The sequence below is a fragment of the Arachis duranensis genome, chromosome 10 (genome assembly GCF_000817695.3).
Source record: "Arachis duranensis cultivar V14167 chromosome 10, aradu.V14167.gnm2.J7QH, whole genome shotgun sequence".
In the NCBI taxonomy this organism is placed as follows: Eukaryota; Viridiplantae; Streptophyta; class Magnoliopsida; order Fabales; family Fabaceae; genus Arachis; species Arachis duranensis.
In genome coordinates this window covers 92,269,751-92,296,678 of record NC_029781.3, presented here as the reverse complement: position 1 = coordinate 92,296,678, position 26,928 = coordinate 92,269,751, and the positions used below count along the sequence as shown (strand labels likewise).

The 26,928-nt window shown below is 35.5% G+C and overlaps 2 protein-coding genes across 2 annotated transcripts; one reads left to right on the top strand and one right to left on the bottom strand.

Moving 5' to 3' along the window:
- Window positions 1-16,545: 16,545 nt before the first annotated feature.
- On the top strand, window positions 16,546-18,248 carry LOC107470972 (uncharacterized). Its single transcript, XM_016090404.3, has 3 exons — window positions 16,546-16,765; window positions 17,587-17,718; window positions 18,024-18,248. Exons 1-3 carry the CDS (start codon window positions 16,619-16,621, stop codon window positions 18,099-18,101), a joined length of 357 nt encoding a protein of 118 aa, XP_015945890.1. The 5' UTR covers window positions 16,546-16,618; the 3' UTR covers window positions 18,102-18,248.
- Window positions 18,249-19,943: 1,695 nt separating this feature from the next.
- Window positions 19,944-21,228, bottom strand: LOC107470971 (protein SMALL AUXIN UP-REGULATED RNA 9-like). The gene has a single exon (XM_016090403.3). The coding sequence runs from the start codon at window positions 20,776-20,778 to the stop codon at window positions 20,233-20,235; it is 546 nt and encodes a 181-aa protein (XP_015945889.1). The 5' UTR covers window positions 20,779-21,228; the 3' UTR covers window positions 19,944-20,232.
- Between the last annotated feature and the right edge of the window lie 5,700 nt (window positions 21,229-26,928).

Genomic DNA, 26,928 nt, shown 5'->3' with positions numbered 1-26,928 from the left:
CACTGAGAGGACAGGAGATAGTCATTGAAGACGGTGAAACCCAACATACAACTTGCCATGGAAAGGAGTATGACTGATTGGATGAAAGCAGTAGGAAAGCAGAGATTCAGAAGGAATGAAGCATCTTCATACGCTTATCTGAAATTCCCACCAATGAATTGCATAAGTATCTCTATCTTAGTTTATGTCTTATTTATCTTTTAATTATCAAAACACCATTACCAATTGAATCTGCCTGACTGAGATTTACAAGATGGCCATAGCTTGCTTCAAGCCAACAATCTCCGTGGGATCGACCCTTACTCACGTAAGGTTTATTACTTGGACGACCCAGTGCACTTGCTGGTTAGTTGTGCGGAGTTGTGACAAAGTGTGTGAATCAAGTTTCGAGCACCAAGTCTTTGGCGCCATTAATGAAGATCACAATTTCGTGCCCCAAGTTTTTGGCGCCGTTGCCGGGGATTGTTCGAGTTTGGACAACTGACGGTTCATCTTGTTGCTTAGATTATGTAATTTTATTTTGTTTTTATTTTCCTTTATTTTCGAAAAAACAAAAAATATTTTTATTTTGTTCTTTAGAATTTTTAAGAATGAATTGTAGAGTTTCATGATGATCTGTTGAAGCTTGGCTGGCTGTTAAACCATGTCTAATCTTTTGGACCGAGTCTTCAACTTATCATCTCAAGAGCTTGTTGACTTCTACCAATCTTGCTATTGAATGTAATGATCTGCTAAAAGTTTGGCTGGCCATTGGCCATGTCTAGTGTTTTGGACCGAAGCTTTCACCTAAAGCTTGGCTGGCTAGTAAGCCATGTCAAATTCCTGGACCGGAGCTTTAGACTAACATTGCATGATTCCTGGAATTCTTATTAAAAATTTTGAATTTCTTATTTTCTTTTTCCAAATTAATTTTCGAAAAATACAAATTTCTTTTATAAAATCATAAAAACAAAAAATATATGTTTCTTGTTTGAGTCTAGTGTCAAGTTCTAAGTTTGGTGTTAATTGCATGTTTTTATTTTTCTTGCATTTCATGCATGGTGTTCTTCATGATCTTCAAGTTGTTCTTGATGAATCTTCTTGTTTGATCTTCATAAATTATTGTTTTGTGATGCATGATTTTTTTCATATGCATCCTTGTATTCATAGTGTCTAAACATGAAAAATTTTTAAGTTTCGTGTCTTGCATGTTTTCTTTTATTGAAAATTTTTCAAAAATAAGTTCTTGATGTTCATCATGATCTTCAAAGTGTTCTTGGTGTTCATCTTGACATTCATAGCATTCTTGCATACATCATTGGTTTTGATCCAAGATTTTTATGTTTTGATTCATTTTGTTGTTTGTCTCTCTCCTCATTTAAATTCAAAAAAATTTTAAAAAATATATCTTTTCAAGTAAATAATACAGCTAAATGAAGATTCAGAACATAAAGCAGAGGAATCACAGAGAAAAAGCTGGACGTTCAAAACGCCCAGTAAGGAAGGAAATCTGGCGTTTAAACGCCAGCCAGAATACCTGGCTGGGCGTTAAACGCCCAAAAGGGTAGTGTTTTGGGCGTTAAACGCCAGAATGAATACCATTCTGGGCGTTTAACGCCAGGATGGTACTAGTGGAGGAATTTTGTTTTCAATTCAAATCTTTTTCAAATTTTCATAACCTTTCAAAATCAAATCTTTTCAATCATATCTTTTTCAAAAATCAAATCTTTTTCTCATATTTTCAAAAATCACTGCTAACAATTAATGTTTTGATTCAAAAATTCAAGTTTGTTACTTTCTTGTTAAGAAATGTTCAATCTTTGAATTCTAGGATCACATCTTTCTTATTAGTTAAGTCATTAATTTTAAAAATCAAATCTTTTTAACTTGTTTTTCAATCATACATTTTTAAATCGTATTTTTTTCAAATCACATCTTTTTAAAATTCTAATTTCAAAAATCTTTTTCTAACTTCTTATCTTTTCAAAATCATTTTCTTATCTTTTTTTCAAAACCACCTAACTACTTTTTCTCATCTCTAATTTTCGAAAACCACTAACCCCTTTTTCAAAATTATTTTCAATTAACTAATTATTTTAAATTCTAATTTTATTTTATTTTATTTCTTTCAAAAAAATTTTTCGAAAATTTTCCCCCTCTCTTATCTCTTTCTATTTAAACACTAGCATTCTTCCTCCATTGTCAATTCGGACTGTCTCCTTCTTTATATGTTCGAATTTTTCCTTACCTACCTCATCCTTCTATTCTCCTTTTCCTCTGACACCTCAAGAAATCTCTATACTGTGACATAGAGGATTCCATATTTCCTTTATTTTCTTCTCTTTCATATGAGCAGGAACAAGGATAAAGGCATACTTGTTGAAGTTGATCCTGAACCTGAAAGGACTCTGAAGAGGAAGCTAAGAGCAGCTAAAGCACAAAACTCTAAAGAGGACCTGGCAGAAATTTTCGAAAAAGAAGAAAAAGAAACAAATATGGCCGAACCTAATAACAATGCAAGGAAGGTGCTTGGTGACTTTACTGCACCAACTTCCAACTTCTATGGAAGAAGCATCTCAATCTTTGCCATTGGAGCAAACAATTTTGAGCTAAAGCCTCAATTAGTTTCTCTGTTGCAACAGAATTGCAAGTTTCATGGACTTCCATCAGAAGATCCTTATCAGTTTTTAACTGAGTTCTTGCAGATCTGTGATACTGTTAAGACCAATGGGGTTGATCCTGAGGTCTACAAGCTTATGCTTTTCCCTTTTGCTGTAAGAGACAGAGTTAGAACATGGTTGGACTCACAATCTAGAGATAGCCTAAACTCTTGGGATAAGCTGGTCACGACTTTCTTAGCCAAGTTCTTTCCTCCTCAAAAGCTGGGCAAGCATAGAGTGGATGTTCAAACCTTCAGGCAGAAGGAAGGTGAGTCCCTCTATGAAGCTTGGAAAAGATACAAGCAATTGACTAAAAAGTGTCCTTCTGACATGCTTTCAGAATGGACCATCCTGGATATATTATATGATGGTCTGTCTGAATTATCTAAAATGTCACTGGACCACTCTGCAGATGGATCTATTCACCTAAAGAAAATGTCTGCAGAAGCTCAGGAACTCATTGAAATGGTTGCAAATAACCAGTTCATGTACACTTCTGAGAGGAATCCTATGAATAATGGGATGCCTCAGAAGAGGGGAGTTCTTGAAATTGATGCTCTGAATGCCATATTGGCTCAGAATAAAATATTGACCCAGCAAGTCAATATGATTTCTCAAAGTCTGAATGGATTGCAAGATGCATCCAACAATACTAAAGAAGCATTTTCTGAAGAAGAAGCTTATGATCCTGAGAACCCTGCAATGGCAGAGGTGAAGTACATGGGTGAAGCCTTTGGAAATACCTATAATCCTTCATAAAGAAATCATCCAAATTTTTCATGGAAGGATCAACAGAAGCCTCAACAAGGCTTCAATAATAATAATGGTGGAAGAAATAGGTTTTGCAATAGCAAACCTTTTCCATCATCCTCTCAGTAACAGACAGAGAATTCTGAGCAGAACCCCTCTAGCTTAGCAAACATACTCTCTGATCTATCTAAGGCCACTCTCAGTTTCATGAATGAAACAAGGTCCTCCATCAGAAACTTGGAGGCACAAGTGGGTCAGCTGAGTAAAAGGGTTACTAAAACTCCTCCTAGTACTCTCCCAAGCAATACAGAAGAGAATCCCAAGAGAGAGTGCAAGGCCATAAACGTAACCAATATGGCCGAACCTGGAGAGAGTGAAAAGGCAGTGATTCCCAGTAAGGAAGACCTCAGGGAACGTCCACTAGCCACTAAGGAGTACCCTAATGAGGAACCAATGGAATCTGAGGCTCATATAGAGACCATAGAGATTCCATTGGACTTTCTTTTACCATTCATGAGCTCTGATAACTATTCATCTTCTGAAGGGGACGAAGACATTGCTGAAGGGCAAATTGCCCAGTATTTAGGAGCAATCAAAGCTGAATGCCAAGCTATTCGGTAATGAGACTTGGGAGGATGAACCTCCATTGCTCATTAATGAGCTGAATACCTGGGTTCAGCAAACTTTACCTCAAAAGAAACAGGATCCTGGCAAATTCTTAATACCTTGTACCATAGGCACCATGAACTTTGAGAAAGCTCTGTGTGACCTGGGGTCAGGGATAAACTTAATGCCACTCTCTGTAATGGAGGAACTAGGGATCTTGGAGGTACAAGCTGCAAGAATCTCATTAGAGATGGCAGACAAATCAATGAAACAGGTTTATGGACTAGTAGAGGACGTGCTAGTGAAGGTTGAATGCCTTTACATCCCTGTTGATTTCATAATCCTAGACACTAGAAAGGATGAGGATGAATCCATCATCCTTGGAAGACCCTTTCTAGCCACAGCAAAAGATGTAATTGATATTGACAGAGGATAGTTGATTCTTCAGTTGAATGAAGACTACCTTGTAGTTAAGACTCAAGGTTCTCCTCCTGTACACATGGAGAGTAAGCATGAAAAGCTTCTCTCAATACATAGTCAAACTAAGCCCCCACATTCAAACTTTAAGTTTGGTGTTGGGAGGCCACAACCAAACTCTAAGTTTGGTATTGAGAAGCCACAGCCAAACTCTAAGTTTGCTGTTGAAAGACCTCAACCATGCTCTGATTATCTATGAGGCTCCATGAGAGCTCACTGTCAAGCTATTGACATTAAAGAAGCGCTTATTGGGAGGCAACCCAAGTTTATTTTAATTTTATATATCTATGTTATTTTGTGTTTTCTTTTAGGTTGATGATCATGCGGAGTCACAAAAACAATTGCAAAAATTAAAGCAAAATTAAAAACAGCATTGAAAATAGCACACCCTGGAGGATAAGAGTACTGGCGTTTAAACGCCAGAAAGAAGCAACAGACTGGCGTTTAACGCTAGAAAGAAGCATCAAGCTGGCATTAAACGCCAGAAACAAGTAATAGCTTGACGTTAAACGCCAGAAATGGTATAAAAGCTGGCGTTTAATGCCAGAAACAGGCAGCAGTCTGGCGTTAAACGCCAGGATTGCACTCTAAGGCGTTTTATACGCCTAATTGGAGCAGGGATGAGAAATTCTTGACCCCTCAAGATCTGTGGACTCCACAAGATCTCCACCTACCTCAACTCACTCTCTCTCCTCTTCATATCTTTTCACAACACTCTTCCCCAAATACCCTTCACCAATCACCTCCATATCTCTTCCCAAATACCCTTCACCAATCACCTCCATATCTCTTTCCCAAAAACCCCACCCACCTCTAAATTCAAAACCATTTCCCTCCCAAAACCCACCCAATTCCATTCGGCCTACCCTCCCTCATTTATCTATAAATACCACCCTTCACTCCTTCATTTTCACATATCTCAAAAACCTTCTTCCCCCCTTGGCTGAACCATATACCACCCTCTATCTCTTCCATTTTCTTCTTCTTCTACTTCTTTCTTTCTTCTATTTGCTCGAGAACGAGCAAAAATTTTAAGTTTGGTGTGGTAAAAGCATTGCTTTCTATTTTTCTATAACCATTTATGGCACCTAAGGCCAGAGAAACCTCTAGAAAGAGGAAATGGAAGGCAATTGCTTTCACCTCTGAGTCATGGGAGATGGAAAGATTCATCTTAAAGGTCCATCAAGACCACTTCTATGAAGTTGTGGCCAAGAAGAAGGTAATTCCTGAGGTCCCTTTTAAGCTCAGAAAGGGCGAATATCCAGAGATCCGACATGAGATTAGAAGAAAGGGGTGGGAAGTTCTCTCCAATCCCATTCAACAAGTCAGAATCTTAATGGTTCAAGAGTTCTATGCAAACGCATGGATCACTAGGAACCATGATCAAAGTATGAACCCGAACCCAAAGAATTGGCTTACAATGGTTTGGGGAAAATACTTAGATTTCAGTATGGAAAATGTGAGGTTGGCGTTCAAATTGCCAATGATGCAAGAAAATACATGCCCCTACACTAGAAGGGTCAACTTTGATCAAAGGTTGGACCAAGTCTTCATGGACATATGTGTGGAAGGAGCTCAATGGAAAAGAGACTCAAGAGGCAAGCCGGTTCAATTGAGAAGACCGGACCTTAAGCCTGTGGCTAGAGGATGGTTGGAGTTCATCCAACGCTCTATCATTCCTACTAGCAACCGATCCGAAGTAACTGTGGATCGGGCCATCATGATCCATAGTATCATGATTGGAGAGGAAGTGGAAGTTCATGAGATCATACATCTAGAACTCTATAAGGTGGCTGACAAGTCCTCCACTATGGCAAGGTTAGCCTTTCCTCATCTCATTTGTCACCTATGTAATTTGGCTGGGATTGTCATAGAAGGAGACATCCTCATTGAAGAGGACAAGCCCATCATTAAAAAGAGGATGGAGCAAATAAGAGAGCCCATTCATGGACCTCAACAAGAGCATGGGGAAGTACCTTATCAAGAAATTCCTGAGATACCTCAAGGGATGCATTTTCCTCCACACAATTATTGGGAGCAACTCAACACCTCTTTGGAAAATTTGAGTTCCAATATGGAGCAATTAAGGATGGAGCACCAAGAGCACTCCATTATTCTCCATGAAATTAGAGAGGATCAAATAGCCATGAGGGAAGAGCAACAAAGGCAAGGAAGAGACATAGAAGAGCTCAAGAGCACCATAAGATCTTCAAGAGGAGGAACAAGCCGCCATTACTAAGGTGGACCCGTTCTTTAATCTCCTTATCTAGTTATTTTTCTGTTTTTGGTTTTATGCTTGATGTTCTATCCATGTTTGTGTCTCTACTACATGATCATTAGTGTCTAGTGTCTATGTATTAAAGCTATGAATAATTCCATGAATCCTTCACCTCTCTTAAATGAAAAATGTTCTAAATACAAAAGAACAAGAAGTACATGAATTTCGAATTCATCCTTGAAATTAGTCTAATTATTTTGATGTGGTGACAATACTTTTTGTTTTCTGAATGAATGTTTGAACATTGCATATTTTTTATAGTGAAGTTTATAAATATTAAACTTGTTGGCTCCTGAAAGAATGATGAAAAATAAAAATGTTATTGATAATCTGAAAAATCATAAAATTGATTCTTGAAGCAAGAAAAAGCAGTGAATAACAAAGCTTGCAAAAAAAAAGTAGCGAAAAAAAAGAAGAAAGAAAGAAAAATAAAAATAAAAAGCAAGCAGAAAAAGCCAATAGCCCTTTAAACCAAAAGGCAAGGGTAAAAAGGATCTAAGGCTTTGAGCATTAATGGATAGGAGGGCCTAAAGGAATAAAATCCTGGCCTAAGCGGCTGAATCAAGCTGTCCCTAACCATGTGCTTGTGGCATGTAGGTCTAAGTGAAAAGCTTGAGACTGAGTGGTTAAAGTCGTGATCCAAAGCAAAAAAAGTGTGCTTAAGAGCTCTGGACACCTCTAACTGGGGACTTTAGGAAAGCTAAGTCACAATCTGAAAAGGTTCACCCAGTCATGTGTCTGTGGCATTTATGTATCCGGTGGTAATACTGGAAAACAAAGTGCTTAGGGTCACGGCCAAAACTCATAAAGTAGCTGTGTTCAAGAATCAACATACTAAACTAGGAGAATCAATAACACTATCTGAATTCTGAGTTCCTATGGATGCCAATCATTCTAAACTTCAAAGGAAAAAGTGAGATGCCAAAACTGTTCAGAAGCAAAAAGCTACTAGTTCCGCTAATCTAATTGGAGCTAAGTTTCACTGATATTTTGGAATTTATAGTATATTCTTTTCTTTTTATCCTGTTTGATTTTCAGTTGCTTGAGGACAAGAAACAATTTAAGTTTGGTGTTGTGATGAGCGGATAATTTATACGCTTTTTGGCATTGTTTTTAGGTAGTTTTTAGTAAGATCTAGCTATTTTTTAGTATATTTTTAGTAGTTTTTATGCAAAATTCATATTTCTGGACTTTACTACGAGTTTGTATATTTTTCTGTGATTTCAGGTATTTTCTGGCTGAAATTGAAGGACCTGAGCAAAAATCTGATTAAGAGGCTGAAAAAGGACTGCAGATGTTGTTGGATTCTGACCTCCCTACACTCGAAATGAATTTTCTGGAGCTATAGAATCAAATTGGCGCGCTCTCAACTATGTTGGAAAGTAGACATACAGGGTTTTCCAGCAATATATAATAGTCCATACTTTGCTCGAGTTTTGATGACGCAAACTGGCGTTCAAAAACTAACTTCATGTCCTATTCTGAAGTTAAACGCCAGAAACAGGTTACAAGCTAGAGTTAAACGCTAGAAACAGGCTACAAACCGGTGTTTAACTCCAAAATAAGTCTCTACACATGAAAGCTTCAATGCTCAGCCCAAGCACACACCAAGTGGGTCCGGAAGTGGATTTCTATATCATCTACTTATTTCTGTAAACCCTAGTAGCTAGTTTCATTATAAATAGGACCTCTTACTATTGTATTTGAGACATCTTGGGATCTTTGGATTATCTTTGTATCACTTTTGATCTCTTGATCATGTTTAGGGGGCTGGCCATTCGGCCATGCCTGGACCTTCATCACTTATGTATTTTCAACGGTAGAGTTTCTACACACCATAGATTAAGGTGTGGAGCTCTGCTGTTCCTCGAGTGTTAATGCAATTACTACTATTTTCTATTCAATTCAAGCTTATTCTTGTTCTAAGATATTCACTCGCACTTCAACCTGATGAATGTGATGATCCATGACACTCATCATCATTCTCACCTATGAACGCGTGCCTGACAACCACTTCCGTTCTATCTGCAATAGCTTGAGTGTGTATCTCTTGGATTCCTGATTCATGCGTGTTAATTGTCTCTCCTGACAACAAAGCCTTCAATTCCTTGAGATTAGAGTCTTCGTGGTATAAGCTAGAATCCATTGGCAGCATTCTTGAGATCCGAAAAGTCTAAACCTTGTCTGTGGTATTCTGAGTAGAATCTGGGATAGGATGACTGTGACGAGCTTCAAACTCATGAGTGTTGGGCGTGTGACAGATACAAAAGGATCATTGGATCCTATTCCAACACAAGTGAGAACCGACAGATAATTAGCCCTACGTAACCCATAGTTGGACCATTTTCACTGAGAGGACGGGAGGTAGCCATTGACGACAGTGAAACCCAACATACAGCTTGCCATGGAAAGGAGTCTGACTGATTGGATGAAAGCAGTAGGAAAGAAGAGATTCAGAAGGAATGAAGCATCTTCATAAGCTTATCTGAAATTCCCACCAATGAATTGCATAAGTATCTCTATCTTAGTTTATGTCTTATTTATCTTTTAATTATCAAAACACCATTACCAATTGAATCTGCCTGACTGAGATTTACAAGATGGCCATAGCTTGCTTCAAGCCAACAATCTCCGTGGGATCGACCCTTACTCACGTAAGGTTTATTACTTGGACGACCCAGTGCACTTGCTGGTTAGTTGTGCGGAGTTGTGACAAAGTGTGTGAACCATGTTTCGAGCACCAAGTCTTTGGCGCCATTAATGAAGATCATAATTCCGTGCACCAGAGAGTAATTAGGTTTAGCTTAGTATCATGTTGTAGGATATTTTCTAGAGAGAAAAGCTCCCCCTTTTCTCTAGAATTAGGGTTCTTAGTTTAATTTTCCTTTTAATTTCAGATTTTAATTCTTGTTTTAATATAGTTTCATTTATGTTTTCATGCTCTCTTGTCTTTATTTTCTTAGTTTCTTTTGTTAATTTCTCATCTATGCCACTTTTTAGTTTTATGAACTCTTGTTGATCTTAATTTTCATTTAATGCACTTTGATGTTTCTTTGTTTATTGTCATTTAATTGAGTTGTTATTATTGTTATCTTGCATTTGGTAGCTTTAGATTATTTTTATTGCAATTTAATATGCTTTTATTTTCATACACACCAAGTATTTGATAAAATGCTTGGGTTAGTTTTAGTGTAGTTTTCCACACTCTTGGCTTGGAATTGAGGACTTTGGTGACTTTGAATCATTGATGTCCATTCTTGATTGATATATTAGGGTAGTTAATTGATTTGGTTTCCACTAAGGCTATCTTTCACTAAGCTAATTAGTGAGTTGGCTAGGACTTGTGGATTGAGATCAATTTTGCCTATTTGACTTATCCTCGATGTTAGGATTGACTAAGTAGGATTAACTCTTCATAATCATCATATGTTTGTGGTTAATGGCTAGGATAGGTAACCTTAACTCTCACTCCTTGCCAAGAGGTTTATTAGCATTTGAATTTCCCTTTCTTTTGCTTTATTGCCTTGAGTTAAATTGCCTTTGATATTTAGTTATTGCATGCTTCTTTAATTCCTTGCTATTTACATTACTTGCCTCTTACAATCTCAACCCCATTTTCCCATAACCAATAATTGAGCACTTCATTGCAATTCCTAAGGAGAACAACCCAGGAGTTTAAATACTCTCGGTTATTTTATGTTGATTGTGACATCTTTGAATTAAACTTTGATGTTGGTCAATTGTCGGTTTGGACTATACTTGCAACGAAGAAATTCCATTTTGTGAAATTCCGAACCTAGTTTCGGCCCTCATCAAGTTTTTGGCGCCGTTGCTAGGGAGTTGCAATGGTGTTATATTGTTGGCTATTGTGAATGTGTGAATATTGTGAATAGCTTATTTTTGGTTGATCAATTGCTTGCTTTTGTTAGTTGTTAGGAGTTTGTTTTAGTTTCTCTTATTAACTTTTGTTTTTTATTTCCTCTTTTCTCTATGAATTCTCACCCTTTTGGTTTGGAGTTTGGTTGTTATGGATTGTGGGATCAATTGAGTGAGGAGTCATATGCTTCTAGGCAACCCTCTTAGTAACAACCTCCTCCATTTCCTTATAGCTACTATCCATCTCTTGATGCGCACCAATACAAACCAAACCCTCAACATTATGATCAACCTTACTCACACGCCATATCACACTATCACCAAACACCTCCATATGAGCCTAACATATACCCACCATACCATCAACCTTATGTGCTTCATGAACAATATTATGAACCACACTTAGAACCACCATAATTCCAACACCAATACTCCACACCACCTCAATATTCTTACCAAATACCAACCACCTTCTACATATGAGGATCTTCTCCCACATGATGAACCTTCTTTTTTTCCACAACCTTCAATGGAGGAAGCACTCCAATTCTTCTTTCAAGAGCAAGAAGAGTATCAAAAGAGGAAAGAAAACATCATGGCAACCTTAGCCGAAGCCTTATCTCACCTAGCCTCACTACACTTTTCCAACAATTCAAGCACTTCCATGAATGAAAGTAAAGAATCAACTCCAATTGAAGTATGTAGAATGTAAGAGAGCTTGGAACTACAAGGGGAAGAAGAAGAAATGAAGCATGAGTTGCAAGTAGAGGAGGTTGAGATCAAGGAATTAGAAGGTTGAAGAATTTGAAGAAGTTAAACAAAGAAACAAGCTTGAGAAAGCTTGTCAAGAGGTGGAGATCATAAAAGAAGTACCATCTACTCCTTCATTTAAATGGGTAAAATCCTTAACCTTGAGCTTCATTATCCCACTTGAATATAGTTTGATTAAAAATGATAGTCAACTTAGGAATCTTTGTGGATTGGAAAGTAAGAGGGAGTTAGATAGTGGTTGGAAAAAAGAACCTAGGTTCATTAAGGTTGAGTCTTTGAAGCTTGGTTTCAATGATGGGTGTGATGCCAAAGTGGATGAATATAGAAGAATGCTTGGGTGCTTGGGTGAGAATTTTGAATGCTTGGCACCCGGATGGAATCACATGAGTCCACAAGAAGATCGGATGTACAAGATTTGGGATTCCGGAGACTATTGGAAATGCCAACATTGGTAGGGATTCAAGGAAGAATTCAAGCACAAGCCACCATAGCAAGGGCAACCCCAATTGTCCAACTTAAGGACATTAAACCAAAGTGCTAGGTGGGAGACATCCCACCATGGTAACATCTTTCTAACTCTTCCTCTCTTTTAGCATTTGTTTGTTGGATTTTTGCTTCTCTTGGTTAGCTTAGTTTGATTAGATTTTTTGTATGGATCACGAGTTTGTGAAATTCTGGGTGTTTTGGGGTTGAAACCCTTGGTTGAGCTCAAGTTTGGTACCTTAGAATTTGAGGAAATTTTTTTGGAGAAATAGAGCATTGTGCGTACGCACACTTCCCCCAGTTTTTGTCATCTGTGCCTACGCACCCATTTGTGTGTACGCACACTCGTTTGCACACCCTCTGCCGGGAGCGCTCGCACACACTTGTGCGTCGCATCCCAACCTTTTACCCTTTTTGTGTGCACGCACGCATTTGTGTGCACGCACACATGATCCTTTTTTCAAGTATAAAAAAATTGCCTTTTATGTGTACTATGCGTACACGAGCCTATGCGTACGCACACTTTCATACCACCTCCCTTCCCAGAGCATCCGCACACCTAGGTGTGTACTCACAATTTTTTTTCAAACCTGCCCGCCATGCGTACGCGTTGCCTTCCATTTTCTCCCTGTCACGCGTACGCCTGCCAGACGCGTATACGTCGATCCCCATTTTCGCAAGTCCCACGCGGACGCGTGATCCACGCGTACGTGTGACCCCTCCCATGTTTCATATAATCTTCTTTTCTCTTCTTCTTTCCATTTTTTCTCTTCTTTTTTCTTCCCCTCTCTTCTTTCCCCCTCCAACCATCATCCATCACTATCACTCACTATCCACCATCATCTCTCTTTAGTTAGTTAGTTAGTTAGTTAGTTTAATTTTCTGTTTTGGTGGTAAGTGTTGGATTATTGATTTAATTCACTGATTCTGTTGAGATTTTGCTGCTGGATTGTTGTTGCTATTTATTGGATATCTTTGTTGAGGTTATACTTTGTTGCTTGGTATTAAATTTTGAATGTTGGACATTTGTACATACCAAGTACTTATGACATTGCCTTCATGAATCTTGTTGGATTTCTAAATTTCATGTTGTAGCTAGCCACCATGTGATTTGATTTCATTATCTATCATTAGGCAATTTATTTTTTTTAGTTGATGCATTGTTTGTTAGGTGATGCTTGTTTATGATTGATTTTTATTTAAGTCACCTAGTTGATGTATTGAAATTAAAGAATTGTGAAATTGGATCGTAAGCTCACCTAGTGACATTTTTTGAGCTTTTTAAGCTTTGTGGACCATGCTTGCTATGTGATTAATCTCATCTTATACCACTCTTTTCTTAAATTGCATAGCAACCATGTTTTTCACTTCATGTTTATTAGGTGTTGCAAACAAACTTTCCTCCATTATCCATTCCACAATTGCTTGATTGTTGATTGATTGCTTTTATGCTCCTTGTGTACTTGTTTGTTTATCTTAACCTACAAGTTTTTTTTAAAGTATCTTAAGCACACTAGAATGAGTAAAGTTCATGCCTCTTTTGTGTAATTGTGACATAGCTTTCTATGCTAGTGTGTGTCTTCTGAACCACGCAACTTAGAATTCACACACTTGTTTTCTTCATGTTACAAACTTATTCACTCCATTTTAGTTATCATCACCTCATTCCAACACTATATGCTTCCTTGCTTTTGCATTTACTTGTATTGCCATCCTGTCTTCTATTTTTTTTTCATGGATGATTCACCATAAGCAAAAAGGAAAGTGAAAGAAAGAACACGCAGCAAGCCGGTTGATCCACCAGCTGAAGGTGGCAATCCGTATCATCGCTGTACCCGCTTGCTCACCTCTAAATGCACGGAGGACCGTGCAAACTTTTAAGTGTGGGGAAGTCGTCACCGATAAGCAATTTTGGGTGATAAATTCTAATCCGAAACACTTTCACATTCTTTTTGAATTCTTAGTTGCATTTTTTTCTTGGTTTGTATATATTTTAGAGATCTATTTGCATTTTTCTTAGTTTGTTGCATTCCTTTGCATATATATAATAAGTTTAATCAAAATGAAAATTTCCAAGATCATTCCTATATAGGGCATTGACATCCTAATTGATTTGAGTGAAAAATTTTCATTGAACTTGCATGATTTATACATTGTGGAACTTAGTTTTTGAGCAAAGAACACATAAGCTTGTAAGTTTTGAGCCTAATTGTGTGGTTACATTATATAACCACTATTTTCATTCTTGTGTGTGTTATTCTCTTTTTATGATTACAATCTTTGACTTGTTTGATTCTTTATATCCATTATTTGATGTATATATGCATTTATATGATTGAGGCCATCATTTTATTTATCTTACTTACCCAAATAGCCTACCCTTTTATCTTCCTTTGTTAACTAACTTTGAGCCTATTTTAATCTCCTTTTGTTCTTAATTTTAGCACATCACTACTCTTAAGTGAAAAACAATAAATTCTTCTTTTGGATCTTTGATTAGCTTAAGATTGTGAGAGTGTGTATCATCTAAGTGTGGAAAAGTTTGGAACTTTGGTTGAGGTAAAACTTAAAAGTAGATTTTTGTACTTTTATTGAAAATCTTTAGAATTGGGTACATATTCATGTATTCAATACTTAAACCATATGCATTAGTCTCTTGTATACATATGCATTAGTCTCTTGTATATATTTTATTGTGAAAAAAAGAGAAAAATAAAAGAAAAAAGTAAAAGAAGGAAAAAAAAAAGAGAAAAAGAACGCAATAAAAAGGGGACAAATGTTAACCCCAAAGTTTGAGAAATAAAAATGCATATGTGACAAGAATTAAAAGAATGCATGAGTGTTTGAAAAAGTGAATAATGGGTAGCTAGGTATTGTATTAGAATTGTATAGGTTGTTATATGTGTTTGGTGAGAGTTTAGGCTAATCAAAGATGCAAATTTCAAGCTCACTTGACCATATGCATCCTTACCTTTACCCTAATCCCATTACAACTCATGAAAAGTCCTCATGATATTTGTATGCATGCATTGAATATTTGTTGACTGTTAGATGAAAAATAAATTTTAAAAAGCAAGATTAAGAAGAGAATTGAGTGAATCAACCCTAAACACTTGAGCAATTAGAGTATATACACATCTGGTGAGGGATTCGATTGCTCAATTCTATGTTTTCACCTATGATTATTTCTTATCTTGCAAGTTATAAATTCTTTTCAATAACTCTAATCAATTTATGGATTTAATTTGATTGCTATTGCCTTAGCCCTTATGTTTATATGTGTATTTTTAGAAATTGATTTATTTTGACCAAGTAGTTGTATGCATTTAGATATATTGCATGTAGATAGGTTGCATTTAAATAGTGTGCATTGAATAAATGTTAATACTCCTTTCTTGTTTCTTTCTTGAGTTTAGCATGATGACATGTTATTGTTTAAGTGTGGGGATGTGATAAATCCATATTTCATGATATTTATTTGCTTTAATTGGGTGGATTTTATCAACTTTTCTCACATTTATTCAATGAAATAGCATGATTTTGTAAATTCTTCCTAATTTGTGCTCAAAAGTAAAAACATACTTTTTAGACTCTAAAATTGCTCAATTCTATTCACTTTAATTTCATTTGATGCCTTAATGTGTTTGTTGAGTGATTTCAGATTTATAAGGCAAGTATGGATTGAAGAAATGAAGATAAAGCATGTAAAATGGAAAATTTATGAATAAATGAAGTTTTGGAAATCTGCCATGCGAGACGTACGCATAACCCACGTGTACACGTGACCAGAATTCGTCAAGTGATCAGAATCCGTTCTTTTGCATGAGCATACATGTGGTCAATGTGAAAGATAGTTATTTTTGCTGATGTGACGTTATATAATTGAATGCACGTATAAAATTATTTTACACTGATAGTGTATCAAAATTAAATTCTAAATTAATAGAGACAATATATTCCACTTATATCCAGTTAATATACTTTATCTTCTTTATATTCCAATAGATTACAAATATCTTATCAAACTAACTTATCAATTTTTGAATGTTAATAATATTTTTACAAAGCTAAGCTTCAGCAATTTTCATTTTTCTCTTCAAAGATCATTATTTTTCAAACTACGCTTTAGTTTTACATAATCATTCTATTTATTTCTCTTCCCGCACATAGCGGAGGTATATTGTTAGTTATATTATATAAATTTAATTATTGCTTAACTGTCATCGCATAGTAAATTACACGTAATTTCCTTATATATAAAAAGTAAACACAAATTCTCGTGCATGATCCAAAAATCAAAATTAATAGTTTTCTTTGTAAAGGCATTAAGGGCCGTTTAGAAATTTTAAAAGTAATTTTTTTTAATTTTTGATTTATAAAAAGTAGTAGTATTAATGTGTGGTGTAATTTTTAAAATTAAATTGTAACTTTTTAAGAAATTATTTAGGAGCTTATAAAGAAATTAAAAAAAATAACTTTTTTTATAATACTTTTATTTTTTATCATATTTCTATAAAATAAATACTTTTAGATGATAAATTATTTTATCAAAAGAAACTTAAGTAAGTTGGTTATTTAAATTGGGCCTAACTCTAACGTGGCAATGGCATAAATGTTATTTTGGCACAACCGAGGGTTAGAATTGTGTTACGTGGCTTCGGGGTTTGGAATTTGGATAACGCGATGGAAGGAAGAAAGGAAGGAAAAAACCAGAAGCGAAGCTCAAAACCACACAGAAATGGCGACTATGTTCAATATTACTGCAATCACATCACCATCTCTGCGAAATTGGGGTTACCTTTCTTCTTCTTCTTCTTCAGCTCCCATGCACACCCGTGTAGTTCACACGAAGCCACTTCAGTGTGCCCCTATTCAGCAACAAATGGTACATGCTACTGATGCTACCATGCTTATTAATTTAATTAATATTTTATCCTTTCATCAATCCAAATGTTTCTTTATCTTCTGCGTCTTCATACTCCTCAATTTTGATACTTTCTTTCCTCTTTGGTGTTTGCCATTTTGAAATTTTGATTTATACTTTTTTATTTTTTTAATTTTTCGTCGAACCGTTTGTCTCAAAAGCATAGCATAGGTAGAGGTATGTTAAATTAAATAATTGTTTATATATTTAACACGCTTTTTCTTGATCTTCAAGCGTGAGTCGTGGTATGCAAATATGAGTTTGGAATTTGTATTAGCTTTTAGTAAAAATATTCTTTTAAAATCTTTTTTATTAAAAAGACAATTTTCCATTTGGATAAAAAATATAAGAAGTATTTATCTAATAAAAAAATTGTTAAAACTTTTCAAAAAAACAAGTGTACTTATTCATAATGTCTGTATTTGTGTCACAAAAATAACTTTCAAATGCTAGATTTTTATCTAAATATATGGAGTTAGAAATGTATCAAATTTCCCATGTGATATTAGATTTGGTGGAAGGGTGAGTATGAATCTTTACTCCAACACATAGTTAAGTGAAAAATATACATATAACGTTTTGGTACGCAGATGAATTGATATGCGGTACACTATCTAATTGGTGAATTCATGTAACTATGATCCAACATTCAAACTCTTGTTTTTGGATCATGTTAGTTGTGAATGGACACCATAATTTAGGGTGTTTAAACAAACAAATATGGTTGATTAGTTTATTTCCTTTGGACAATAAATAATGTGTTGTGTTGTGTTGGTGTTAAGGTTGATGGCACCATAATGTGTGAGCCTTGCAATGGGAAAGGGTGGTTGTTATGTGACTTCTGCAAAGGCCAAAAGACAAATGTCAGAGCTGAAAACAAGCGCCTCTACCGTAGATGCCCTACCTGCAGAGCTGTAACTTCTTCTCACTATCACTAATGTCATGCTATGGAAATGAAAAGCATTCAATTTGTCTGCATTGTCGGTGTTTTACGTAGACATCCAATCACATAGTGTCTAAGTGTCATATGATCTTTTCAGCAAAACTCACTACTTGAATAATTATCCAATAGAATTATTTGATTAGGTGACTATGCAAAAATTAACGCAATGGGAAAATGACAAATGAAACCAATATATGATGTTAAAGATGATAGTTGTTGTTGTTATAATAGAATTTATAGCTTTCTTCTTGTGTTTTTGTATTTTTATTTGTGTAGGTTGGATATATCTTGTGCTCAAGGTGCAAGGTCTTTAAGTGTGTCACTTTTCCGAACTTCGACGACAGCGAGGAATGAAATGATTTGGGGACTTACTTTGAGAGCATTCAATTCCAACTACTTGTTGGAGAGTTAAAGGAATAGAAGGTTGAATCTTTCTTTGACATTTCTCATGATTGTGTCTGAATATGATATGATTGAAAATGCAATTTTCATTTCTTTTCATTCCTCGTGTTATCACTTGAAGACTTTAGTTTCTGTTTATTTCTTTTCATACTCAACTTTCTTTATCACTAGCTGAGGTTCATAGTAATAATACAAAAGAGTCTTCTTCTCTGTTCAATTCTTTAAGCACACTATTTGCAATGAATCCAATTAATCTCTGTCACTCTAACGCCATCCCCGCCTTCTCAGTTTATTGTTTAATGCTGTGAAATGTTTACTCAGTTAGTTGATCTTTCCTGTGACAAATAACAAATATTATATCCGTGTCAAAATAACTATCAATTTGGACAAAGTATTACTGGATTATCCAAATACATTTATTTCCCTCTGTTTTGGAGTAACAGTCAATTTGGACAAAGTGGTATGTTAAAATAAATTTATCAGAAGTCCAATGTATCTAGATAATGGATAATACAGGTAGATTGATTTTTAACATATCACTTTATTCAAATTAATTATGTTTAAACAGAAAGAATTTAGATAAAGAGGAACATTGTTTGAATGCCATTATTAACCTGACCACTATTGCTTCCAAGTAGAACTTATTTGGGATTTTCTTTCCTAGCTGACTGATTACACATGGACCCAAATATAGATATGATATGTGTGCTTGAATTTGGATCTAAGGATAGCTATTTGACTTCTCTGATACTGACATACTGTGCCTTGTTTGACTGGAATCTATTTCATCTTAAATGAAATGTGATTTTACAGTTTATTGAGAAACTAAATTTTCAGTAATCTTTATTGTACATTTATACCTTGCTGCTGAATTGATGAATGTATAGTACATATAGTTATTCCTCTGTATTGTTTGGGCATGTGCTATAATATTACAGGTCACATAACTTTTATTGAATTTAATAGAAGAGTAGTTTAAGTCCCTAGCTTAGATCATATATACCACGTATAACGAGAGCTGAATTTGCAAGCTTTAATGTTTACATGTGTGTTTAACTGCTGAAAATGAATGCTCCCATGTGAACTATGTAGTGTAAGTTTTAGAAGTATAATCTGGTTATATGGACATAAATCGTTTAATGTGTCAATTGGCGCTAACGATTCACGTGCAAATAGGTAGAGAACTCACATACCTTAGTAGAGAATTGGGTGATACAAGAATATTTAGTGTTAATGGTCACCCAATTCTAGTGGTGTATGTGAATTCTCCACTCATTTGCACAATCTCTAGTGTCAATTGACCCCTCAAACAACTATGTACAAATGACATCTCTATTAGAAACACTAGATAGACATGACTCTAAGGCGAGCAAGTGCAATTTAACATTGTTAAACATTATTCCATCATTGGAATAGTTGTTTGCCTATTTCTGTTCTGGAAGTGTTGGAACTTTTGATCTCCAGCTCTCAGATTTCAAAGGATACTTAAATGTCTCTTCTTTTTTCTGTTCCTTCATCATTATTGTTCAATAATTGTGTCCTTTACAACCTTTTGACTCCTTTTGCTTTTGAAAAATTGGTAGTGAATTCAATTTGAAAAGAAGAGTTATTTCCAAGTTCTATAATCTGTATATGATACTGCATGTGTATGATCAAGGTCTTGTATATAATGCAAGACTTTCTTGATAGTAGGATGGTTATATGATTTGAACTGTTAAATATGAAAAACTTTCAACTCTAGATCATTCTAGAATTATATATGATTAAGAGTAGCACTTCTAACTCCGCCTATGTTACACGTGCGGTACATAGCCGGTCCCAAGCCCGGATAAAGGAGGAGGGTTGTGTTAGGTCTTCGGCAACCAACGTAAAAATATAGCCGAACCCCCATGACAAGAGTAGCACTTCTATAAAACAACCATTATTTGCTTCATAATACCCCAAAAGGGATTATCTTACATCTAGTTAAATCACTCTCCCTCACTTTCACTTTAACTTTCACTTTCAGATAGAAAGAACATTATAAAAAAAAATGGACAATGTCAGATTCCTATACTATCTATCTATCTATCTATCTATATATCTATCTGCACATAGGACTTTGAGGATGATGTGAATAAGTAAGCTGATTGAAGGAGCAGTACCCCATCATCATCTTTTCTACACTGAATAATCCGCAATTGTGAGCCGAAAACTTGTCCTTTTCCTCCACCATCTTCAGGACACTCTCGAACACAGATACTTCACAAGGAATCCTCAGAACGCCGGTCTGCTCAAACCCGAACTCTTCTTCAGCTTCTCTTAGCAACATGTGAAAGGCTTGGTGACCCAAATATACAGTTGGTATGACAAATCTCTTGAGCTCTAGTCCGACGCAAACAGCTAAGTAGCCTTTTGGAACCGCATTGCTTGACGATCCTTTGTCACGCTCGGACAAAGAAAGTGTCCTTTTCAGAAACTTAATGCTTTTACTGCTGGTGCTGCCGCTATGATTGTTGTTGTTGTTGTTGTTGTTGTTGTTGTTGTTGTCACTTGATTTTGAAGAGTTGGCAATCCTTCTCCATTTCTTGAGGATCTGTTGAAGCCTAACAATGTCCTTGATCTTGTTAGATTTCTTTGGTGGATCCATGGATATACTAGTTTCTCTCTTTCTTGGGGTTATTTTGGTAATTTCAGTTTTCTATCTTCCTTTTATTTTGGTAGCTAGTATCTAGAGGAATTGAAACTGAACCCCTTTCCCACATTTTTTTTTGGTTACGACTTAGAAATCAAGCACTCCTTAACCAGGTTAGCTTTAACTCTTGGCTATGTGGTTGGTGCATGCCTCCAATTTATATAGAAGAGTAAGAGAACTTGGTAGCTCAATATTAAAATTACATTTCTATTAAACAAAGAATATAATTCTATAATAATTGTTGTGTTTTCTATGTCACATGCATGACAAAACCTAACAGAAGATGTTGTCACAAGGTTAGGTTAAGAAATGGTTCAAGTTGTGTTCTCCAAAACTTTGCATGTGAGTGACTAGTGTATGTGTTAAGGTTTGATGAGCTTTCTTTCTCACTCACAATACTTTGTTTTCAAAGTTAAATCCATATGGTTTTGGACTAATTTATATCAAGTGTGACTAGGACTTTAGATATATTATTAGTGAATTTGCAATTATTGAACATATTTTTCCATGTTAAACTCAGTGACAGGTATTGGCTCATTGGTGAATCATACAGTACAAGGGTACATTACTATTATATTAGTAATGTACCGTAAAAGGAAGTAATGAGGTCCTTTTTTTTGTTGTGCTAGACTAATGTAAAAGAGTGTATTCTCAAAAATCACGAATAATATATATATATGGGTTAATTTCAAGGTCCAACTTCAACCATAAGCTAAAATGTTTCTTTGCAGATTCATTGCATCCTTGAACAGAAGGTGAAAAGAATATATACCTAATCTTTGGGGGAGGGGTTAATAATAATAATAATAATAAGTCCAACGAAACAAGAAATATTGAAAGTTCTGGCTTAACCCATGAAGCTTTCATTCACTACTGTTTAAAGGAAATTAACATTGGAATTAAGACTTTCTAAATGTATGTGGCTATGCCAATCTTTCTTTGTTTTTCATGGTATTTTTTGACTCAGCAAGTTGGCCAATAGGTTGTTGTATAGTGTATATACAAAACAGAATTTGAATTTTCAATACTTACTTAAATAGATGAGTAAATTAATTACTTGATCGATCTAGGTTAGTTGTAACTTGTAAGCATGTCAATCTAATGGAAAAATTTGGCGACATTATTCTCTTTCCATATATGAAGAGTTTAAAAGAAATATAAATAAAATAATGATGCACCTTATGCACGTATATAGGTAACTACTTAATTATTTATTATTTTATTTTATAATATTAAAATAGAAGATAACATTTTTGAAAGAGAATTAAAGGGTGCTTCCGTGCTTGCATATGCATAGAATATATACAATGAACCTTTTTTAGCGTTAGAGCTAGCAATTTCTTTTGAGTTAAATCTCAAAGTAGTTCATGAGATTTACAAAATGCACCGATTTAGTCTCTAACTTTCTAATTGCACTATTTATGTCCTCGAGATTGGAAAAATGCACCTAGTTGGTCCCTTCCCCCTTTCCCGTCAAAACTCGTTACCGGCGGTAATGATGTGGCAAATTTTTTGCCATGCTGGACTATGGAGAACGGCGTCGTATTAGTATTTGGCGCTAAAAAATAAAAACGATGCCGCTTCATTTACGAAGGAGTTACCAAAACTTATAACCCTCATATTTAAAGACTTCGTCACTTCATCTTCTTCATCACGTTTGAACTGAAAGCTCCATACCCTGGGTTCTGGTATTCCTTCGAGGTTTTCTGTGGTGAGACAAATTGGAGAGGGTCGAAACGTGCTCGTCGGTCGTTCTAATCGGGGAAGGAAGGAGCAAAGCTTCATCGTGAATCCCGTGACACAGAGGTAGGCATGCAGTGAATAAACTATTTTTTATCTATCTTTATAGAGTTAAGGTATCCATTGTTGTGAGTTTGAGTTGGAAATTTTGTGTTGGTTGATGAAAAATTAGTAAATGCTATAGTATTAGGTAGGGTTTAGGGTACTGGGTGGTGTGGGTTTGGATTTTGTCAATGCTCTGTTTTCACACAGGAAATGAGGGTGTTTTTACAATGGCAATAAGTATCTGTTTTAAACAATATTAGATTATGTTGTACTGTGGTTTGTTGATTATATTATCAGTAGCATACATTAGATAAATTGTTATACTTGTTTTTCATTATAGATGGAAAAATTGCTGGATATCATGTTCCACCATGGTGGGACCTTTAAGAAGAATGATGATGGAAAATTGGTTTACTCACCTGACAATAGAAGTTGTTTAGGAGATTTAGATGAGGATACCTTAGATGTTTTTTTCGTGAGAAACTATTTTAACGAGCTGGGGTATGACAAGGTAGTTGAGTGCTGGTGGCTGGTTCCCGGAAGGAGCTTGGAGGTGGGACTGAGAGCTCTGACAAGTGATGATGAACTAAGGGAGATGTGCTTCCATGCAAAGAGGAATGATGGAGTAGTTGATGTGTTTTTTGAACATGGAGTTTCTACACCTGAACTGATGGAGGGGAAAAGGGATGTGATGTTACTTGATTATGAAGTAGAAGAGTTTTTTCACATGGTGACTTACAAAGTAACAAGGAAACACATGTGGATACCTCAAATCAAACCCCAGTTGACAAATCGACTACAAACCCAATTCCAAACCTCTCAACTGCAAACACAATTCCTTCTACTGCAACTCCCATTCCAAACTATCCTACTGCTGACCCCCTCACTACAAATCCCACTAATGAAGAGCCCAACCCCATGGTTGAACCTGGAAATCCCAAACCCAATTATAGACCCAACCCAAAATTCAGTAGAAAATCCAACCCAGCTCCCATTGTGAAACATAATCAGAAGCCAACTCCAAAGCCCAAGAACCTTCTGAAGCCCAAGAAGACATATGAACATCATATCAATCCTCTCCCAGGCCAATCCCTATGGGAAAAATCAGCCTACAGTCAGCCCCAAGCTCCTAACATTAAATGTAAACCTGGAAAATTGACAACCAAAAGACGAAAGGATGCTGATGAGGGTACTAGTGGAAACAAGAAACCTAAGGGAGCCGTTACTCTAAAGAGACAGCTAAAGCCGTTCACATGCACATACTGTGGAATAAAGGGCCACACCAAGAGGGGATGTAAAAAAAAGAGCCGATGAACTTGCTGCTGCAGCAGCTGCTGTGGCGGCAGCCAAGTCCAAAACTATCCTAGCTGAGAGTACACCTGCAGCTGAAGTTACAAACACCACCAAAGTGGCACCACAAGTAGATGAAGCTCCTCCTGGTGTAGCTGTCCAGAATCATGCTCAAGTGGAGGTTACCGAGATTGACTTATCCCAACCAAATTATGGTGGAACACAAGATGAGGTACATGTATGGTATATATAGTCTTCTGACATTTTTTTAATTGCTCTTATCATCTAACTAGTTTCATAACTTTTCTCATCAGGCCCCACCATCACCACCACGAACAACAAGGCCAGATAAATTGCCAACAAAAAGGAAGAACTCACCATCGCCAGTATCTGCTTCTGTTGATTCCATGCAAGGAGCAAGCGCAGCAACGTCTTCTAGGTTGGCAAATTTTTTGAAGTTTGTTCCAACTCCAGGGTTTAAACCACCAAAAAAGAAAAACACTAAGTAATTGGATGTTGTGGCTGCTGAAGTCTGACTGATCGTATATGGAATTTAGGCACCAGTTGTTTCCTTATTTTGGATATTTTCATTTAGGAGTAGCACATAACCACATTGTAATGGTGAACTTTTACTTTTGGTAGTTATAAACCTTTAAAATTGGAATCCTTATTGTATTATTTTTTGGTGCTGTATTTTGGTGTTTATCAGCTGCTACTCCATTGACAATGTTTGACAATATCTTAGTTATAATCAAAATATGGTTTTATCAATTTACTTGTTCTGTTCTATTTATTCAATTTTGTTATTATCTTTGTAAACTATTTACACAGATCACACCAATAATCCAAAGGTTGCCCATTCATTCATAAAAATACACAACTGTTACATTTTAACAATCACAACCACTACAACAACTAACAGGAAAAAAATCAACCCTAACATTTATATTATATATTTCTGACTCCTTAATTCAACCTCCAAATTTCCAATCTCACTGCAACACTCACGCTAATTTCTTCATTGTTATATGCTCCAGCTTCTTCAAAATTTCCATTATCATATTCTACAACATTTGCCCATCGAAAAAATTCACACCACCGTTTTCCACTACACTGTCACCAGTAAATTTAGGGATTCAGGAGTTGAACATTAAAAAACAGAAACTGCATCTCTTAGACTCAAACTCATATTATTGTAATTCAGACATCCGAAGAAGGGTTTGTCTGGGTGGATATCCGTTCCAGACCATCGGAGCACAGGGCGTTTTCCACACCCACAACGATCTGAAACTCGTGAGGCTCTGCTGCGACTAGGCATCCTTGTGGTCGATCGAATAGAACTCCCGTCTCCCTCATTTGCACGTCCAACCATGGTTAAACCCAACATAGCAACGACGAATGAATCGAGCAGGGAACAAGTCGTATGCTACTCCATCAGCAGTTAAGGTTAAAAAGGGGCTCAGGGACCACATTGGGTTACAAACTTTCCATGGGCCACGTCAGGTAACCGTTAGTTGCTCCAGCATGGCAAAAAAATGCCACATCATTGCCGTCGGGAACGAGTTTGGACAAAAAAGGGGGAAGGGACCAACTAGGTGCATTTTTTCCAATCTTGAGGACATAAATAGTGTAATTGGAAAGTCAGTGACTAAATCGGTGCATTTTATGAATCTCAGGGACTACTTTGGATATAATTATAAAAGTTAAGTTAAATAAAAAAATTTAATTTGACTTTGGCTTATAAATTTTATCTAGTTTAATTCCAAAATTAATACATTATCATGGAAGTTGCTCGATCATGACCCTTACTCAGTTGCACCGTTTTAGATATTAATAAGTAATAACCGACTATGCTTAAAAATAAAAAATCATCCATTAATTGTATATTAATGCATATTTAGCATCTTGAAAGAATTATTTATTATTATATTATTATAAATAAATTTAATTATTTTTTATTGTTTTTTTATAATACGTTTGATTATTGTAACCGTTAATTATTTAGTTGATTATATATAGATATATACAATTAAATAATAGTTGATTCGGTAGTTATTATTAATTTATAGATAGAGTATTTCTGCAACCCATAACGTTTAATTACTAAATGATAATAATAATAATTGAGTGGTCGGTGATATTATTTTCAAAGTTTTATTAATTTAATAATTTGGTGACACGTTACTTAAACTCTAGAACGAATAAATAATTATTGGAATTCGAAAAACCATGCTTGGTTTTACCTAGAAGGAATAAATCATTATTAGAAAAATAAAAAAGTAACATGGTTTGTTTCAGGGTTTTTTTTTTGTTTAAATTATTTAAATATAATATTAACAGAAGTGTGTAATATGTGGTATATTTATGTATATACAAAATAGTTCATATTTTGGGTACATAGTCTTAAATTAAGCTATGCACATTTTAGAATTACTGTATTTTAGATATAAAACAGGCAAAACACAACTTGAGTGCTACTGGAAGTCTGGAATAAGCTCAAAATGTAGTAATCAAATATTGTGTATTCGAGAGACACGTGTGTAACAAAAAAGCAGCATAGTACTTGAGATCGTTAGAACGCTGTATAAAGCGTGTAGCCAAGATTCTTGGCTTCATTCTAATCTTTTTTTAGTTTTGGATAATTTTAAGGGTTATGCTATGGTGCTGAAATTCAGCACCTACTGAAATGAGGTGGTGATAAAAAGAGTTAGACACGTGTTAATGTTGTTGTTGCAGGAGCAGACACAAAGGCAGAGTAGCGTAGTGGTACAGAAATTTTGTTGGAAGTATTAAACAGTTGTTAATAGTTTAACGAAGATAACTTTTTTATTGGTTTTTATTATCATTAAACATGGACATGCTGTTTTTATTTTATAGTTGGACCCAATTATTTGAAAAATGAATCGTTGATAAAAAATTATTTTGGGCCATAATAATAATAATAATAATAATAATAATAATAATAATAATAATAATAATAATAATAATAATAATAATAATAAGAATAATTCTATTTAAAAAATAATTAAA

Bases quoted from the DNA above. Each gene is read 5' to 3' on its own strand.
- LOC107470972 (XM_016090404.3), top strand. From the start codon at position 16,619: ATGGCGACTATGTTCAATATTACTGCAATCACATCACCATCTCTGCGA. The intron at 16,766-17,586 runs GTACATGCTACT...GTTGGTGTTAAG, and splicing joins CCCCTATTCAGCAACAAATG to GTTGATGGCACCATAATGTG. The intron at 17,719-18,023 runs GTAACTTCTTCT...TTATTTGTGTAG, and splicing joins GATGCCCTACCTGCAGAGCT to GTTGGATATATCTTGTGCTC.
- LOC107470971 (XM_016090403.3), bottom strand. From the start codon at position 20,778: ATGGATCCACCAAAGAAATCTAACAAGATCAAGGACATTGTTAGGCTT.